Source organism: Micropterus salmoides, unplaced genomic scaffold (genome assembly GCF_014851395.1).
Source record: "Micropterus salmoides isolate LMB-PRFRI ecotype aquatic unplaced genomic scaffold, ASM1485139v1 Ms_hic_scaffold_17, whole genome shotgun sequence".
Taxonomy (NCBI): domain Eukaryota; kingdom Metazoa; phylum Chordata; class Actinopteri; order Centrarchiformes; family Centrarchidae; genus Micropterus; species Micropterus salmoides.
The window spans coordinates 11,483,171-11,502,154 of NW_024040817.1; the positions used below are offsets into that span (position 1 = coordinate 11,483,171).

General features: G+C 39.3%; 3 protein-coding genes across 4 annotated transcripts; all 3 read left to right on the forward strand.

Moving 5' to 3' along the window:
* Positions 1-543: 543 nt before the first annotated feature.
* Positions 544-6,217, forward strand: oscp1a (organic solute carrier partner 1a). 2 transcript variants are annotated; one of them, XM_038724603.1, is made up of 10 exons: positions 549-783; positions 1,625-1,779; positions 2,158-2,325; positions 2,517-2,597; positions 2,676-2,779; positions 3,600-3,728; positions 3,829-3,883; positions 5,152-5,300; positions 5,380-5,440; positions 5,731-6,217. In XM_038724603.1, the coding sequence occupies exons 1-10, from the start codon at positions 672-674 to the stop codon at positions 5,851-5,853; spliced, it is 1,137 nt and encodes a 378-aa protein (XP_038580531.1). In that variant the 5' UTR covers positions 549-671; the 3' UTR covers positions 5,854-6,217. The 2 variants fall into 2 exon arrangements, with proteins under 2 accessions (XP_038580533.1, XP_038580531.1); XM_038724605.1 differs by lacking the exon at positions 5,380-5,440 and having other exon boundaries at positions 544-783.
* A 568-nt stretch (positions 6,218-6,785) lies between these two features.
* Positions 6,786-8,918, forward strand: lsm10 (LSM10, U7 small nuclear RNA associated). The gene is made up of 2 exons (XM_038724607.1): positions 6,786-6,941; positions 7,367-8,918. The coding sequence occupies exon 2, from the start codon at positions 7,405-7,407 to the stop codon at positions 7,816-7,818; it is 414 nt and encodes a 137-aa protein (XP_038580535.1). The 5' UTR covers positions 6,786-6,941; positions 7,367-7,404; the 3' UTR covers positions 7,819-8,918.
* A 1,744-nt stretch (positions 8,919-10,662) lies between these two features.
* Positions 10,663-17,181, forward strand: eva1bb (eva-1 homolog Bb (C. elegans)). Its single transcript, XM_038724606.1, has 3 exons — positions 10,663-11,156; positions 15,026-15,163; positions 16,284-17,181. Exons 2-3 carry the CDS (start codon positions 15,097-15,099, stop codon positions 16,682-16,684), a joined length of 468 nt encoding a protein of 155 aa, XP_038580534.1. The 5' UTR covers positions 10,663-11,156; positions 15,026-15,096; the 3' UTR covers positions 16,685-17,181.
* Positions 17,182-18,984: the final 1,803 nt, after the last annotated feature.

The window sequence follows — 18,984 nt, forward strand, 5'->3', positions numbered from 1 at the left end:
TGAGATGAACTGGAATGAGCCAGGCCTTTAAATCTCCCTAAATCATTACCCAATCTCACTAATGCTCTTGTGGGTTCCAACATTTTGTGGAAAGCTACCCCAGGAGAGCAAAGGATGTTATAGCAACAAACATTTTTTGGATGTTTTACAATCACTTATGGGTGAAATGGTACAGAGTCCACATACTTTGTTTAGGTTACTTCATACATGTGGCCATAGTATTTTTATAAATTGCAATGTAATCGGTTTCTTTGGCATTACATTCATATTAGCATCTATTGTTATTGTCACAACTCTTCAGTAGATTTTGTTGTCTTTTTCCAGAAATTCAGCATTTACACATACAGTACAGCTCTGTTCTCCTTCTGTGGTTGGTTGCACTGTGCTGTTGCATCATCCTTATCCTGGCCAATAAGCCGGTCTCTGGCCTCTGCTGATCCTCTTCCTGACCACCTGTTGCATCTTAGTGCAACAGGTTATCTGCAGAAGCATGATTAGATAAGACTTAGCATGGACAATGTGTTCCCAGAGGCAATTCACAACAGGAACAGTCAGATAATGTCTTTGAAATGACCTGAGTGCTTTTGATCTGCAAGGGGCTGAACTTCTTCTAACGCCTACTTCTATACTTGTCAGCTTTCAGGAGTTAATCTCGTCTTTGTCTTTGCAAGATGTCTGTGAGAACTCTCCCCCTGGTTTTCATTAATCTTGGTGGAGAGATGCTTTACATACTGGACCAACGGCTGCAGGCTCACAACACATCTGAGGACAATTCAGAGAAAGGTAGAGGTAGCTAGAGAACTGACAGGTTTGGTAGGTGTGTACGTGTTTAGCCTCCAGTCGGTTTATAAACGTGCATCTCATATTGCTCACGTGCAACACCCCAAATAACAAGTCTATCTACTTTGTTTTCTTTCTTTGGGAAACCTAATTCGAATGCAGGAGTGTGGTCAGAAAATGACAGAAAAAGAGGTATCCATACCATACTTGTGCATATTATTGTTTAGTCAGCTCCTTCTGCCCCGTAGTGTCTACTATTAGCTGTACGCTAACGCTAACTGTATCTTGAGATCCATGTGAGATACATCAGTAGCGCTAGAATTTACTGCCCTAAATCAGTGATTCTCAAACAATTTCACATGAATGACCCCTAAACTGACACAAATCAGACCACCCCTATTTGAAAAGAGTTTGTCCCAGGATTGCCCATCTGATAGGATTTTGACTTTTATTACACAAAGTGTATGAAACCCATGACAAAAATATTTTCTGTCACTGTGTTATGGATGGAATTATAGTGAAAATAAATGATTCCCCCTTTTTCTGGGGACCCCCTGAAACCCACTCAAGGACCCCTGGGAGTCCCCGGTCCCCACTTTGAGAACCACTGCCCTAATTTTAATTCCCACCAAAATGAAAACCTCAAACCATTTTTTCTCCACTGCTTCATTACTGTTCTCTGTCTCTGTAAAGCAGTCTAGCCCAATGAGGACAACCAGCTAGACCAGAAACAATGTACTAGAGTTGTATATCAAGCTCTGTGTTATTTTGTGCTGTAGACCTAACATTTCCATTAACCATACATTAACCACCTTTCTGTTTTCGTCTATTGCCCGATTTATAGTTCTGAATGACATAGTTGGGACCATGTTTAGTAAAGCCTTTATGGATGAACTCCTCAAACCTCAGCAGCTGTATTCTCACAGGACAATGAAAACAGTGCTAACTCGATTAGCGCACGCCTCCATCATGAGGTTGAACCCGGCCAGCATGGACAGGGTATGTACAAGATAACATAAAGAGATGCTAAATATTTGGGGGAAAGTCCGTGCTCACATTAAGGGCATGTCTGAGTCAAGTCACAAGTGTTCATAGGAAAGTTGTCATGCAAGTCATTCGGATCTCTGAATGTTGACAATTAAAATTACATGACATTTAAACATTTTTCTTTTGAAGAAGTGTAAATAGTGGTTTTTACATGTTTATGACCAAGTCCTTGTTTCCAGCATTTTACCAGGTTAAATCTCGAAGGCTGTTTATGTTTTGCTACTTGAGAAAGATGTACGAAACATGGTGAGATAGGGGGCAAAGAAGTGGTTTGTTTGATTGCAGGGGTGTTCTTATGTTCATATCTTCTTTCTTTCTTTCCTCCTGTAGCTTTATGAGCTGATGGTCATGGCCTTCAAATATCAGGTCTTCCTTTGTCCACGGCCAAAAGACTTGCTGCTCATCTCTTACAATCACATAGACACCATCAGGGAACTTGTAAAAGACACTCCTGTGGTCGTACATCAAGTGGACGAGACACATAGGAAGATCATTGAGGTATATTGACAGCTGTTATTAAATCAACCTTAAATTATGATATTCCATTACTGAATGCTCCTTGTTGAAATGTCACATATACTACATATACAGTGTATAGTACATCCTATGCAAGTTAGTCCAGATTCCATCTGTCAGATTTCAGTGCCTATTTATAAATCTTGTGTGACCTGTTTTTGTTCCTCTTGTAGGTTTACTCACCTTTGTCAGAGGGTGAATTCCAGCTTCTTAGACAAACACTGCTCATATTTCTTCAAGACATGCATGTTCGCGTGAGTCCTCTGCTTTTTACTCATCCCTCCATACGAGTGAGATGAAAATTGTAATTCTTTTTCATTTCCTCCCCTTAGGTGTCACTTTTCCTCAAAAATCTAGTCCAGAAACCCAACGGACGTTTTGCTCTGTCGACATCAGGCCCAGTTCCTCATGGGACAGATGTTCCAGGGCTTATTAGGTAGGCAGCTGAGCAACACCATGGTACTAAACTTGTTGTGATAGAAATCTATTCCACTAGCATTTAATATTTACAGCAGAATGTTAAATGTTTAACCACACTAGCAGCTAGGCTTTAGGGGTGAAAGTGTTGGTCATTCCTTTAATTTGTTCCAGACTGAAATTTTGTGACAAGATATTATAGCCATAAAAAATGGTGCAGACATTAAATGTCCCAGAGGATGAATCCCAATGACTTTGGTGATCCGCTTAATTTTATCAAGCACCACCAAATGTTTAAAGAATTCAATTAACTGGTGAAATACTGTATATCTACCAGATAGAGTGAAACAAAATTTGCAAAGACATTCATGCTGCCCTAAGGATGAATTTAATGACTTTGGGGATCCCATAACTCTTCATCTTGCGCCATTTGTCCTATACTTTGGTTTATGTGCCAAATATTTGCAAAACTAATGCTGCTGCATCTATAGTTTGTGTTTGGTACCAATTAGCGAATGTTAGCGTGCTACTCATAGACAGGGATGAAAGGGTATACCACGCTAAACTAAGATAGTGAAACCTGTAAACCATTATATCTGCTAGACATCAACTTGTGATCATTGTGATCATGTTAGCATGCAAATGTGTCAATTTATGAGCCGCAACTAGCCAACAATTACTTTGACTCAGGGTAAGGTTTTACTGTTTCACAGCTAAATATAAATCTACCCGACCTTGGTTGTTGGACATCATTCACACACAGCCACATTTAACATATTAGTGATGTCTGATGCAACTGTAAAGGCTGCCAGAGTGTCACCAGCTTCCTGTTTCAACAGGACGTTTGACAGAAAGGGCAGAGAAGTGAGACGAAGTGAGTTCCCTACAGGAGGAAGTTACACCAGCCCCATCAGAGAGGGATCTTTTGAACTGCATGGAGACCGAGTCATCAGGCTGGGTTTGAACATGTGTGTGTGAAATGTATACTGCGGCACCATTATGAACGTTCAACACATACTATAGCTTATATTGATGACGCTGCTGTGTTTTGTGTTTCATGAACTAAAGATACACTGTGAAGCATCCAGAGGAAACACACACATCCAAGGCCCCCTCTGTCAAGGTAATAAGATGGAGGGTTTTCTAGGGCAGTCTCAAGGGTCCAAAGGCTCATGTGGCACCCTTGCGCTTCATGCACACAGGCGTCCCTCACACATCGGCCCGCCATACTTTTTCCCATCTCAGGGTGCCCCCACCCACTAGTGCTTCACCCATCTCTGGTGTCCCTCACACAGGTGTACACCAATCCTGGGGGTCCCTCATATGGTTCACATACTGGGCATGCCTCCGATGACCTCACAGCAAGCCATCCCGCTAAACTCAATACTCAGTTTAAGTATAAGTATCTAAATTTTGTGCTTATGTACAGTACTTGAGTTAATGTACATAGCCTACCGGTAGTTACATACCACCACTGCCCTTTGTCCATGCCTAATGCAACACCTAAATGCAAGGGAGCCTTCATTAACTGGTTAAAGGCTGCATTTATCCAAAGCGCTTTACAATTTTTTCTCTCATTCACTGATCACACACACACAAGGTGCTGGTGTAACTACCAGGAGCTATTGGGGGTTCAGTTCTTGCCCAGGGAGCCCAGAGTGGGGATAGAACCACCAACCCTGAGATTAGTGGACAACCCGCTCCACCTCCCGAGCCACAGCCGCCCCTCATTAGTCTTATTAGTTCCATTGGTGTTTCTGAATAAAGGACACACTCAAATAGGTGGTGGAATGTAACTAAGTGTACTATTAACTATCAACTACTGTACTTGAGTATGATGTTGAGGTACTTATACTTTACTTAATATTTCTAATCCACTACAGTTCAGGGAGAGCTATGGCACTTTTTGCCACACTACATTTTCATAACAGCTAAAGTTACTACTTTCTTTGCAAATTAAGACTTTACATACAAACCACTTGATCGTCTTATGAAATGTGATGCATTTTTTGAGATTAAACAACCCAACTGTATATAAAGTGGTTAAAAGTAGCTCCTCCTCAACCACCTCAACATTAAGATGCTGATTAAATATTAATAAATCAATAATAATAATCATCAAATGATATATTTATAACCATTTTTTTGCATGAAGTAATCTTGAGTACTTTTTGTACAATTTTGAAAGCAAGACTTATAATTGTAATTACTTTTACAATGTGGTGTTGGTACTATTTCCCTAAGTAAAGAATTTGTATACTTTTTCCATGACTGCATATTTCTCTGTCAACTCACGTTTATTTGCATGTGGTTGCATATGAGTTACTCTCTATCATGAGGCCATCTTCCTGTTCATGTATAACCTCCCTGTGTACCTCCATCCTGCTGCAGACAAACGACACCCCCAACCTGCTGGCCAAAGAGGAGCTTAACCTGCTGGCTCGTCTGATGGGCAGCATGAAGGCCGAGAACATACCCAAAGCTGAAACTGGCTTTCAGATAAACCTGTTTACTACAGACCAAGAGGAGGAGGAGGAGGCGTGAGTGCTTTTCTTTACTTTTCTAATTCTCTGCAGTTATTATAATATCTATTCCCACTAATATGGCTTTGGTTAATAGGGGAGCTTCAGGTGGAGCTGAGGAGTCCATGTTTGGAGTGATAAATATTCAAGCAATGCAGGTAGGGTGTAGACTGTTGCCAACAAGCTTTTAGTTGTAAGAAACTAATCCTAAGAGGGGACTTGCAGCAAGTTATAGATTAATAATACACACCTTATTAGGCTGACACATCATGCAATTGATGAAAATAATTTGTATTTGAGGATATGCTCATAACATTAATTCACACTTTTCCTGTATAGACTGTTGTTAACTAAATAATAGCCACCCTCCTAATAACGCCCACCTCGCTGGTTGTCTTAATTATAAATATATGAAGAGTTGAGAGGTTTGTGGTGTTGTTTGATTCAGGATGAACAGGCTGCATCTGCGCTGGCTCAAATCGCTGGAGAATTTGCTGAACGCGAGCAGCAGCCTGAAAATCCCAGCGGCAACAAAGGAGACGACCTGTTGGCCATGATGGACGACCTCTGACTCTGTTGTGTTGTTTCAATAAGATGGTCAGACATATTTAATGTTTCAACTTTACTGACTAACTCTCTCGAGTCTTTATCACAGGTAACATCACATTATCTGTCATGGAAGCTTCTGTTTAATCTGTAAAATATGCAGTTGTTTAACACTGAAGTAGATTACAGAATGAGATAAATAACCGGTGACTCATACTGAACGACTCATATGAGACAAAAACCTATATTGTATTCACCTATGTTTTTAATTAGTAGCACTTGGATGGTACTTGGAAAAGTATCACATCAATGGACCACAAATTGTAAGAACTAATATTGATAATGTGTTTTCTAATCATGTTATATTTTAAATAAAGCATTTATGCATATTTATTTTGTTTGTGTTCTGTTTTTACACCATGTCAGACTAAATTTTTCGTCTGATGCAGGGATCTTTAAATCCTAATATTAAATTTCTCTGTTGTTCATTCATTGTTAAGAATGATTAGATAATTTTTTTTCTCTCTCTGGATCTGGTGATTTAAGCAAATATGGATATCTGAAATACATTTTTTTCTGAATTTTAAATATGTTTTTTCATTGACAAAGTATATTTATTGTTATTTTATCAATTTTACATGATCCTTGTGATGGTAATTTTGATTCTCTTAATATTTTATTTGATTCCTCATGATTTCTTCTTATATGTTTTGAATGATTGGCTGCTATCTTGGCGAGGACACTCATATAAAAGAGACCTATCCTGGTTAAATAAATGTATATTACTATGTGGGGACATATTAATTAATATACAATTACTATACAAAGTTTTATAATTGTATCATATATTCAGGGATTCTAAACATACAGGCTATTTGTGTAAAAACTCAACCTCTACAGTACATTAGTGTGTTTTCTGAAGTAGCCTGTAGAGGACGCTCTCGTTCTGTGGTAAAAATGCGACGTACAGTGAAACGTCATCACGCTGCTCTTCCTGGTTCGGACCTCTTGCGGGAAAACCAACTTGTTTACATCTTTAAACGGTTTATCTCCACCTTAAAGTATTTGGTGTTCAGGGTTTTTCCACATGAAGAAAAGTCTTAATCAATGCAGGTAAATGTTACACCGAACAAATGTATGATATGTGCTTTCTAGAGGCTCTGTCGTACTTGGTGCTAAAGCTAAAGCTAACGTTAACAGTGAAGCTTGCTAATTGGACTTGTAACGTTCCCAGCGTCTTAATATAAAACCGTTTATTTGGGAGAGACTTTTAAATTAGTTAACTCCCCTGTAATATCCGTCTATAATTATGTTGTTTTTTGACTGTTACTTTAATTCCGCTGCTAAATTGTGTTAATAATTATAATGTTAATAAGGCTAGTATTGCCCAAGCAGGACCAGTGGAATTAGTTTTCGGCACAGCATGGCAACAAGGCTCAGCTCACAGACCGTTATCATACATACTGTAGACAAACAATGGAAAAAAACAAATAGCAATTCGCTAATGATTTGAATGACATTTTGCTGATCCTCTGCAGGTGTCCCTGATCTCTGGAGACCCTCTTCATCAGTGGCTATGCAGTCACAGGAAACTGAATCCCCACCATCAGGCTCAGGGCCAATTGAAGTTATCAACTCCGTCCGGGAGCGCACAATCGCAGAGAACAGCATGGTGGTCCTGCTGCAAGGCCTGCAGGGAGAGGTGACCACGGTGGACCTGAAGAACGAGAGCACGGCACGGGGATGCGTGGTCAACGTGGACGCCTTCATGAACATACGTCTGAAGGATGTGCTGTACCGGGACAGACGGGGTCAGCTCACCCAGCTGCAGGACCTGTTTATCACTGGCAGGAATGTCCGCTACGTTCACATCCCAGACCACATGGATATAATAAAGACCATGCAGAGCCAGCTGGCCAAGATCCACCGAGTCCGCAACTTTGCCAGTCACGGAGGAGGCAGAAGAGAATACGCCAAGAACACAAAATAACTTTTTTTTTTTTTCATAGAAGAATACAAAACTGAGTTGGGTACTGCTTGTGCAAGACTAGTCTAAAAATACTTTGAGGCAACAGGAAGTTTTTCTTATTTGAGGACATGCATCACACCACGTCAGCTGTTTACACAAAATGATTAAAGTGACCAGAAAGGTTACATAAAAATACTTTGTGGCTTTTTTTCTGTTCTTTTTTTTTGTTGTGAAATCCTTAAAATGAAAAAATCTTAGAAGAAAAACCCACTTTGGTTGAACTGCTCGTAACTCATATGGACACGAAGGCCATGACTTGTGAGGAGGGGTCACAAGTTGACATTGATTAATTTTATGGGGTCACAAGCTGAAAAGGTTGGCAGTAATAGCCTGAACGATTCTGGATATTTGACGCTGTTACCAGAAACACTAAGTGAGAGTTTAAAAATCTAATACCAATCATTGTCTCATTTTTGTACATAAACATATAACTAGGACAGCAAGTAGCAGTTGTTTTTTATTAATTAATCTGTTTAATATTGTCTTGTCAAAACAGTGAAACGTTGTCTTTATATTTTCCGAGAACCCAATGACGTCTTTTAATGTCTTAAGCGTGACTGACAGTCTAAAATCCAAATTTACCATTTGTGAAACCATAGAACAGCTAAAAATTACTGGAACGATTAATCACACAGTTGCAGATTCATTTTATGTCAATTGATGAATCATCTAACTGTTGGAGCTCTACACTTGACCTTTGACTTGTGAGCAAGAAATCTACTGAGTGGGACATTTTTAAAGTTGAAAAATAATCTTGTCAGTTCTCTCTGATGGACAAACTATATAATGGCGACTCTTTCTAAAATACCTCAAACACACAATATCTTTGTATTTCTTGTTATTTAACGGCTAACGTGTACAATACCAATAAAGCTGCACAGATAAATTGATATCAGTCTGTTCATCAGTTAATGAGTTGAACACTGTATCTTTGTGTTTTTGTAATTTTGTTTGAGGTTTGTAAATGATAGAAAACAACCATCCTAAATTTCTTTTTTAAGAAGTCAGAACAAGTTTTTGAAATACATACAAGAATTATGAATAAAGATATTTAAAATGAACTCAAACGTCTCTGTTCCAGCACATAACCGCTTTATTAAAATTAAATGGAAAATATTACAATTAACAGTGGTGTGGCCCAGAGTGTCTGTGTATTTGCTCTTTAGCAAATCCTGGCATGCACCACAAAGCCCATCTGTCTGTCTGTGAAACCAGCCCAAAGTTAACAACTGCCCATATGCAAGGAAAACATTAGTCATGATCAGTGCCAGTCTGGTGGAGGGGAAAAACAAGCAGTCATGTTTCCACAGCTTCCACCTCACAAACATCCCCGCTGCGTGCATCACAGTCACTCTCCTCCTGTGACATCCAGCCGGGGCAGAATGAGATGCCATTCAGCCAATGGAAACGAGCAGAGCCGGTGAAAGGCAGAGAGTGTTTCGCCTGGAAACTGCCGACCCAGTGTTCTCCCGATACACAAATACGTTTGGGGAATTTGAGGAATTTGCAATGGGGTATGTTATTCCTACACAGAGTCAGGAAGAGGACAGGCCTGACATAACACAGGCGGAGGCAGCTGGTGCAGATAAACCCTCCACTGTGGATGGATTGGAGTGAATTCACAAGCCATGTCATTTAAACTGAGCGAAACACCATTAAATTGAGAGCAATATGCACACAGGAATGTCCCTTGGCGGTTGGATCATTGTTTTGGCTGTGGCCTCGGTGTGTTTTTAGGGACATATTTTTCTCTTGACTGCTTTAAAAACCAACCTTGAGCGCGTTTGAATGACAGCAGCCCACATAATGACTGCTTACTGCTTTGCTAAAAACACGGCCAAGTGCCACATCAACACTCACTAAACTCAGAATAGCACTTTACAGCGGCTCAACCGCATAAACAGTTCTTTTACAATACATAACACGGCCTGATTTAGTGTCACAGACTGCACCTGTGGTCAAAGAAGAGTTCACATCCTGTACTTCAGTAAAATACTAACACACATATTGAAAGTCCTGCTTTCATTTTTTAAAACCTAAGTGAAACTACATATATTAGCAAGATGTCTTCTTTCCTCTCACGTTAATCATCTCTGGACCCCTCAAATTTATCTGATGAACTAACTCCATCTTGAATGGGTTCGACAATAAACTGCTATTTTCAATACACGAGTAATAACAATTTAATGACATACAATATAATATATAAATCACAAGGGCAATTTCACTGCAGACATCTGAACTGTAACAAGGGGCCCCAACTAGACATAGTTTTTTGTAATGAGTCACAAACCCTGGATGCATTTATACGAATGCATCGTATATTATACTTTAATTCACTTAAATTTCCTTTATTTATCCAGGTAAAAGTCTTTTTAGATTAAAATGTCTTTTCTAAGGCAGACCACACTGAGAACACATAAACATGCACTACAAGAGTATAAACAATAGGCTATCGAAGATGCAAATTAAAATAGACAAAAATGTTGAAATGTAATGGAGTAGAAGTATAAATTAGCATAAAATAGAAATACTCTTAGTTGCACAGTAGCATACAAGAGTAAATGTACTTAATTACTCCATAAACGATAGCACCTGCTGGTCTGCGCTGCGTGCAGCTCCACTGTTTGCTTAATAAACTCTTTTGGCTCCTTTTTCCCCTCCCTCGACGTTGAGATTAAAATACAAAGAGCTCAATTAATCCACAAGCCCCCGAAGCACTGCGGCCCTGTGCCCATGGCAGCCGACTAGCTATTTCCTGTTCCACCCTTCTGGCTTAACAGTGAACAGACCTCACTGTTTGTGGCCAGCGGAGGACAGATCACCTCCCTCTGGTCAGCAGTGCGGCTCAAATCTGCACAGAGGCAGAATAACTCCAGTAAAGGGTGATTTCTAGAAAAGTGAGGACTCTACAGTGTGGTTTACCTGCATTTTGGGGCTTTTATCTTGGAGTCAGATGCCAGGGGTTCATGCATGTTTCACAAATCTCTCAGGAAAAGGAAATACCTCCTTCCTCAACACTAGTCTGGAGCATTTCTGGCTGGTCCTCCTCCTCTGAATGATGACAGGGAGTGGATCATAGTAGAGGGCTGCTCCCTCTCTGGCAGTCCAGCAGCAACATCAGCTCCTCTGTCACGAACACTGAGTGACCAACAACCTCCCACTGCTTCTCAGTCCACATTATGGGATCTAATCTAAGTGTTGGCTGACAGACCAGGTCCAAATCTGGATCTAAATTCTTTGTTTTTCAGTGGAATCTTTGTGTTCATCCAGCTGTGCATCTCTCATCCAGGACCAAGGTGAGTGATGGTCTGACAGATGAGCTTATATTTATCTTTTACTCTTTTTTTCTTCAAAAAATGTTTAATTTTCATGTAATTCAAGCTTTTATTGCACATTACAGGAGCCTTCTGTCAGGAAAATGGACTCTCAGGCCTTTTTACTATCAGATTTTTAAACATTTTTACATTTTCACAAGGGTCTTCCTAAATATACTGTTGTTGCTCTGCTGTCAGGCAATAAACAAGGCAAAAACTAGTTTATTAGAAGGGCCTGCACCATGTTCTTTACAATACCACAAAAACTATAAAATTCTTTATAGGTGTAGTAGCAACAACATGCCAAAAATCACCAACACTTTGAATATGAATTCACAGCTTGTTTTCTGAGACCTTTTTTATTCACTTTCTTTTGTGTTTAATGGTAGTATTTTTGACAGGAACTCCCTGTCTGAGAGTCCGGAAACATTTATTGGAAGCAGGGTTTACTACTGTAAAAGAAAAAGTCTTAGTTTGTATGGTTTCAAGTTTCATCTTTTGACTTAAAAAGGATTATCTAAGCAGGAAGTGTGGGAGGGTTGAACGGCAGTGCATTTTATGGGGTTACATAAACAGCTACAGCTGCCTTGCTTTGCATGTGTATAGTAAAGTCAGTAAAGTTATTGGACATGTCTGGAAATGTTAGGTGTTAAATCTGTCTGCCCAAGACTGCGGCTGCAAAAAAACGGACATTTGTCTCCCTCTGGTATTTGTGTTGTGCTTCCAGCTCAGACAAACTTCACCACAAACTGCCTGAAATTCTGTGGAGTTCTGCATAAAAATAAATGTATAGTGTTATTCTGCAAGTGACAAAGCAGGACACGAGTGAGCACTTCTACGAGGACACAATTTTGTAAACTAATAATTAGTGTTGGTTGCACAAATAGTCGATTTTGGCACCACAGTCTCCATCTCATCCCTTCTGTCTGTAATTAAGTCCTAAAATCTTTTTTTCTTAAAACAAGAAATAAATAGAATATTTTGCACCTGTTTTCAGAAAAAAATCAACTTGTTTCATGAAGCTTCCAGTGAAATAAGTATCTGGAGCTTAAAATGTGAAAGAATAAAACAGGTCACTGCACTAAAATCAAGACAAATTAAACTTGATTTTGCAATGAAACAACAGATTCACATTGGAAACAAGTAGAAATAGTCTTACAGAACTCGCAGACTGTTGCACTTCTGTGTTTATGCTTGCGCTTTCTTGCCAAGAGTCAGATGGAAAGATCGATACCATTCTCCATTCTCTAAATGTGAAGCTGCATCCAGTAAGCTTAGCTTACCATATTTCCTAAAACTTTTATGTCTTAAGGCCACTAAAAACTATAAATGGAAATTGTTCACTTCACTGCCAAGAGTTAGAGAGATTGATACCACTCTTGAAACTGCCCACCAAATATAAAGCTACCGCCAGCCGCCAGTTAGCTTAGCATAAAGAATGGAAACATACAAGAAATAGAAGTTTTACTGGGGTTTATGTGAATTATTTATTGGTCCGGAGCAAATGCTTGGGAGCTGATTCAAGAAATATTTTGGGATATAAAAACAGCAAATTGTTTTCAAATATCTAAACAGTTGGCAGAAATTGTACCTCTGGACAGAGAAAGCTGGCTGTTACCCAGTGTTTATGCTAAATGCAACAAAGTAAATACATCCCAAAATGTTGAACTATTCCTTTAAAGACTCAAATTACAGAAATATGACTTCATAAGAAGATAATATGTGCAGTGTGATAAATGCTGATCAACAGTCTGGTGGGCATGTAGAACATCTGGGTGTAAAAGCCAGTCTTTAATTAAAATAAACATTTGAACTTTTACACCAGCTGAACCAAAACCACTTATGTTGTTAAGGTCTGCGGGCTGCCAATTGAGGGTGCAGATGGAGTCGTGCTTCTTCTGTCTGTGAGTTAAATGCCGAACAGAAGGCAGCACTGGTTGAGACCCACTGGTTCCCATGAGTCAATGGACCTCGAGTGAGCCACTAAAGCAACTACTAGTGTAATTGCCCCCCCTTCAGAGTGTACAGGGTCTGCCAAGAATCACCAGGATAAAGATCAGGGTGGGAGCGACTCAAGCCCCCAGTGGCAGTGATTGGAGCAGGGCACGATTTCGCTCTCCCTGGAGAGAAAGCACCAGAAAGAAAAACATTCTGCTCCCACGCACATTGTTGTTGTAATGACAGGGAATGTGAGGGGGTGGGAAATCATGTCATCATGTTTACATCAAGCTTTACTGTAACCGTGGGACCATCTGTGACAGGGTTTAATACTAAATCCCCCACTTAAGCCTCATCTAACATTTGAGACTCTCACGCTCTTGCGTTCACCCTAATAACCAAAAACATAGAAGTAATTCCTGGAAGGACATATTACTGTTGAATTTTTAGCAAGCCGTGATGTCCATCTATTGGTCGATAACTCTCAACAACTATTGGCTCTACTATTGGGATGGTGCTTTTGTCTTGTTTGTACATTATTTTAATATCACGTTCTCATAAGGCACCCTTTGTAAATTGTATAAGTTGTAACTAATGGCTTTATTAATGTTAACAAATAATTTACTAATGCTTTATAGATCTGTACTAAGCCATTAATACGAACAACTTTTGGGCTGCCAGGTTGTGAAAAATCTCCAGCACAAAACCTGCTTTGTCTTTTTAGATACTTCCTTACTTCATCATGACAACTTTTCCAATAATGGACAGTTTGACAAAAGGGCTGCAGGACATCTGGACCAAAATCTATTAATAAACAACGTACTAAAGGTTCATTGTGTAAGCTTTATTGGCATCTAGTGGCGAGGGTTGCAAATTTCAGCAAGCGCCTCACAGTGCATTCACCTGTTCCTCGGATTTCCCGAGTTGAGAAGTCGTTTCTCTGACTTCATAAGTCGGAATGTGGACAACATGGACGCTACTACTAAGATGTGTTGGATTATCAGACTATATAAACAACACTAGTTCACTCTACATGGACAGCAAACTAACCATATTACAAAATGTGTTTGTGCAATATGTGATTTTGCACGAATCAAAGTTCTGTATACTTCTTTATGTCCCATGTACACTTTATTTCTCTTTTTGCAATAAAGATTTAAGGAGGATATTGTAACAATCCTTTATTAAATCTTATTAACATTTATAGCACAAAAGATAGAAACCAATGAGAATTTATTAACAGATATCCAACATTTATAACTGCATTATTTCCAAACAGAAAAGATAAAAACCCGCAAAAAGGATTTTCACAATGTGGAAAAAATTATTCTGGTCATCTGATCCTTAAGGTGTTATACATTTATGATTTATTAACGATTAATAAAGCTAGTAGTTACTTATAAACTTATAAATGCTTCAAACCTTACCATCATTCAAAACTCAGAGACAGACAAACAATGGCAACAAAACAAAACGAAAACATACTTTATTTGTAATAACATTTTGTTATTAGCTGGAGTTTCTCCCAGTGGAAACACAATTCAAAATCCAAGCAACACGTGACATCTATCAAGCCACTTTTTCTGTGGGAAAATAGAGCATAAACAACCCGTTTCCTGGATGCCGGAAAAGAGCCTCCTCAGGCCCTGATGTCATAAATATAAACATCCCTGTCGGACACAGAGGGCCCCCGTGTCCTCACCGCAGGCCTGAGTGTAAAACACTTATGAGGAACACAATGTCCTCGTCTCCTGACCTTCGACACTCGTTTAAATCACAGGAATTTTGTCACGCCTTTGGCATCTTGGATGAGCTCAGACTTCCCTGGTGGGTTTGAAAGTGAAACTATTGTTTCTTATTAAATCAGATTGAGATGTATATACTAACTGTCCGTTTGTGTTTGTTTGTGACAGGCTCAGTCGTTGGTGGATAGTTCAGCAGTTTAAAAGAAAGTCCTGGAGATGGTAGATATTTGAATCCAAGGATGGAGCCTGTTAAACGAGACATGGAGCTGCTCAGTAACAGCATGGCGACCTATGCTCACATCAAAGGTAAAAACTCAGTGCGTCTGTAACTGGGTTGTAACTTCCCAACCTCAGGCGCACGACTCCCTTTAATGAAGTCACAAGATGATAACCAGTGTTAGAAATTTAGAAAACTAAATTGCCCAACACAAAATTTAGATTTTAAATTGTTTCTATATTTCCTACCAAATACTGTATAGTTTTACTTTCTCAGGCCTTATGTACTTTCTTGATGAGAGTTAGATGAGAAGATACCACTTTCATGTCTGTACACCAAATATGAAGCTATCGCCAGCAACCACAAAGACTGCAAACGGGGGAAACTACTAGCCAGTGGTAAGAAAACTCGACTAGTAGCACCTCTAAAGCTCACTAATTAACACATTTGTTCTCTTTGTTTAATCAGTACAAAAAAAAGAATTGATGTAAAAACAACAACTTGTAGTTTTACTGGACTGGACTATTTCTTTGTTCCAATAACTTCCTGGAGTCTCCAAAGGTTGCATGGTACGCTGATGACAAAACCACAAGTTGTCCTTTTTAAAGTTTGGTTTTTCAAATTGCTGGAAAGCACATTTTGTTACCTTCAGACGGGCACGGCTTGCTGTTTTTGGTCTATATGTTAAGCTAAGATTGTTTATTGTTGCTTTAAGAGCTAGACCTAATTTTAACTACTTCCATAATTTAGGGAAGTTCAGTCAAGTGGTTACCAACTTGGGGGTCACAAGATGATTCTGAGGGATCATGAAAAGATTAATTCAGTGTAAAAATGAAAAAACAAAGTTTTGTTACAAATCTTTGCTTTTTTAGTGAACTATTGGATAATTTTGCCCTTTGAGCCCCAAACTGTTATTTAAATTAAGCCATCTGACCAGGTTGGGGAGGGAACTGTCTCTTTGGTGTAACTGCTAACAACTCATAGACATCTAAAATGTGACGAGGGGCCCAAAATAGACAATGAAAAACACTGGTTTAATCTTAAACAAAGTATTTTTTGTAACTAGTAATTGTAGCTTTCAGATAAATGTAGTGAAGTAAAAGCGGAGGCGAATAGTAGCCTAGCAAAAAATGGAAAAATAAAATAGGCCAGTTGAAATGTTACTTTCATTAAAACCACTGTGTCCACTGTGTTTCTCTGCTCACACAGCCAATCCAGAGAGCTTCGCCCTCTACTTCATGATGGGCGTTTGTTTCGGCCTGCTCATGGCACTGTGCCTCCTGGTGACCGGCATCGCCTGCAGGACTCGCCGTCGTAGCAGGCCTCCCCCTTCCCCCGAGAGGAGACAGCTGAAGGAGTCCAGCGAGGAAGAGGAGGATGAAGAGGATGAGAGTGTTGCAGAGGAGGCGAGGATCCCCAAAGTGAGTGATCGCAGCAGCCACTCCAACGGTACTCTGAGGAGCGTGAACGTGTTCACGTCAGCCGAGGAGCTGGAGAAGGCGCGGCGTCTGGAGGAGAGGGAACGAATCGTCAGGGAGATCTGGAGAAATGGACAACCGGACATCCTGGTCACAGGGACGGGGACTATTGGAAGAGTGCATTACCACTAACAGACACTTTGACTGTTCCCTGAAAATCCACCTCACAGACTGAAAAGGGCCGGACATACACAGAACATTGTGTGGTGACCCCAAGTGTTCAATATAGAAATAAGGGACTGCATTAGGAAGGCTGAACCTTATGTTCCTTATGTTCCCAGGGGTTATTAATGTTTTCTTTTAACTCCTCTTTTCATTCAGAAACAAGACTTGTGCTGTGTCTCAATTCGGATACTTCCATTAGTACACTTAGGCTACATGTAGTACACTGTGTACACTGTGTCCTTATGCCTACTTGCGTAGGGTAGTGTCTCAAGTCAAACACTGCTGTGGTGCACTTACCTGACTATTACAGCTTTTGACAGCTTCTTCTTTTAAATGGCAAATTGTAACTGGGCTGATCATTATCGCCAACTCCAACCGCTACTGTCACTTTCCAAAATGTTTGCTAGCTTGACATTGAATTGTATTAAAAATGAATAAAAATGAACTTACTTTTACAATCGAAACTGCTGCAGCGTCCTCAGTCACCAGTTTCACATGTTTGAAGATAGGTTGGTGCTCCCTCTCCTTTCACTGCATAGCCAATATGGTGACCACTGACGGTGAGAAGTCTCCAGCGTCCAACATCCAGGTACTTACAGTGTGCTGCATTCTGCTATTGTAATCAGTGTGAACGCACTTATGCACTCAAAATAGAAAGTGTAAGTATGGAGTGCTTAAGATGGCACAACATGAAAGGTCAGGGATCACCAAAGATATTACAGTTTATCCTGAGGGGACCATGACAGTCTGGACCAAAGTAGTGGACTGGTCGAACATCGCCATCCTAACAGTCATGTAGCTAGCTTGGCTAAAAACTGCAAACAAACCCCCACAACATGTCAAAACAATAGGCCTAAGTGTTAAATTAGATAAACTTGTTTAATGAAATTGTGTACAACCATTTCAAATGAAATAAAATACATATTTAGGATGAGAAAAAAGTTATTTTGTACTATCCTTTACCTCCAGCCAAAAGAAAAATTACAGTTCCCTCTGCATTTTCTGACTCCCTCTCCCCCCAAACAAAGGTGACTGAGTATGGAGGGCCCTCATATGAGGAGGGCCCCAAAAAATACTAAAATCAGTAGCCGTGCATCTGGGGCAGGGCCCACCGAGAATGCCTATGTAAAGGGTCCAGGGGTCTCATTTATAAATGGTGCATACGTACAAAACAGGGCTGGCGCACAAAAGAACCATGACTGAGGATGATAAACACAAACGGAGATGGTTATTAATGGAAAAATAATGTAAAACAGCCGTCAGTAAAAGTAAAATTAATGTTGCAGACTGTATATATATATATATATATATGTAAGACAGTGGCAGGTGAAAGTGCGACGTGTTTTCTGTCATCTGTCCTCCAACACCGCACGCACAAATGCCATAATGAAAATGAACAGCACACTAAACCAAGAGGAGTAAACTAAAAAATTTAATGAAGCCAACTTTCTGCAATAACTATGCTAGCTAACTACACCTGGCTAACTACAACTTAGTTAACTTAACTAACTAAACTAGAAAGACAAACCAACAGTTAGACCTACTGTAAGTTCTAAGTAAATTACATACAACTAATGTCAAAATACACTGGAGGGGGGCTTTAAGTAAAAGTATTAATACCACAGAGTTACTCTGTTACAGGTAAAAGTCATGCATTCAACATTTTACTTAAGTAGAAGTACAGAAGTTTTAGCATCAAAATATGTACCAAAAGCACTCATTATGCAGACTATATTATCAGATTATAATTATTGATTCATTAATGTGTACTTCACTTTAATTGAATTAACTACTTTGTATATTTTATCTGCTGGGTAGCTTGTGTATTTCCTCCTGGGGATCAAAGAGTTTTTATCCTAATCTATAATATAGGTTAAGATCATAATTTATTTGTTGATTTTATTTTGGATAAAATCATTTTTATTCAAATCAAACTAAATCTGGAGAGTAATTTAAGCAATCAAATACATGTAGGGGAGTAAAAAGTTTTTGCTTCTGAGATGTAGTGTATAAAGTATGAAGTATAAATTAGTAGAAATGGAAATATTCAAGTCAAAGTACCTGAAAATTGTACTTAAAGTAAAGTACTTGAGTGAGTACCTTACTTTCTGTGTTTTTCAAGTAAACATGCTAAATATTCTCTGGTTCCAGCTTCTCAAATGTAAAGATTTCCTGATTTCTTTGTCTTTTATCATGATAAATTGAATATGTTTTGTACTGATCATGATCTACTGATGTAATCTTTTTGACTGATCAATTGTTTTTCA

Coding starts and splice junctions, on each gene's coding strand:
- oscp1a (XM_038724603.1), top strand. CDS start 672: ATGTCTGTGAGAACTCTCCCCCTGGTTTTCATTAATCTTGGTGGAGAG. Junction 784..1,624: donor TGAGGACAATTCAGAGAAAG/GTAGAGGTAGCT, acceptor CCCGATTTATAG/TTCTGAATGACATAGTTGGG. Junction 2,326..2,516: donor CACATAGGAAGATCATTGAG/GTATATTGACAG, acceptor TTCCTCTTGTAG/GTTTACTCACCTTTGTCAGA.
- lsm10 (XM_038724607.1), top strand. CDS start 7,405: ATGCAGTCACAGGAAACTGAATCCCCACCATCAGGCTCAGGGCCAATT.
- eva1bb (XM_038724606.1), top strand. CDS start 15,097: ATGGAGCCTGTTAAACGAGACATGGAGCTGCTCAGTAACAGCATGGCG. Junction 15,164..16,283: donor GACCTATGCTCACATCAAAG/GTAAAAACTCAG, acceptor CTGCTCACACAG/CCAATCCAGAGAGCTTCGCC.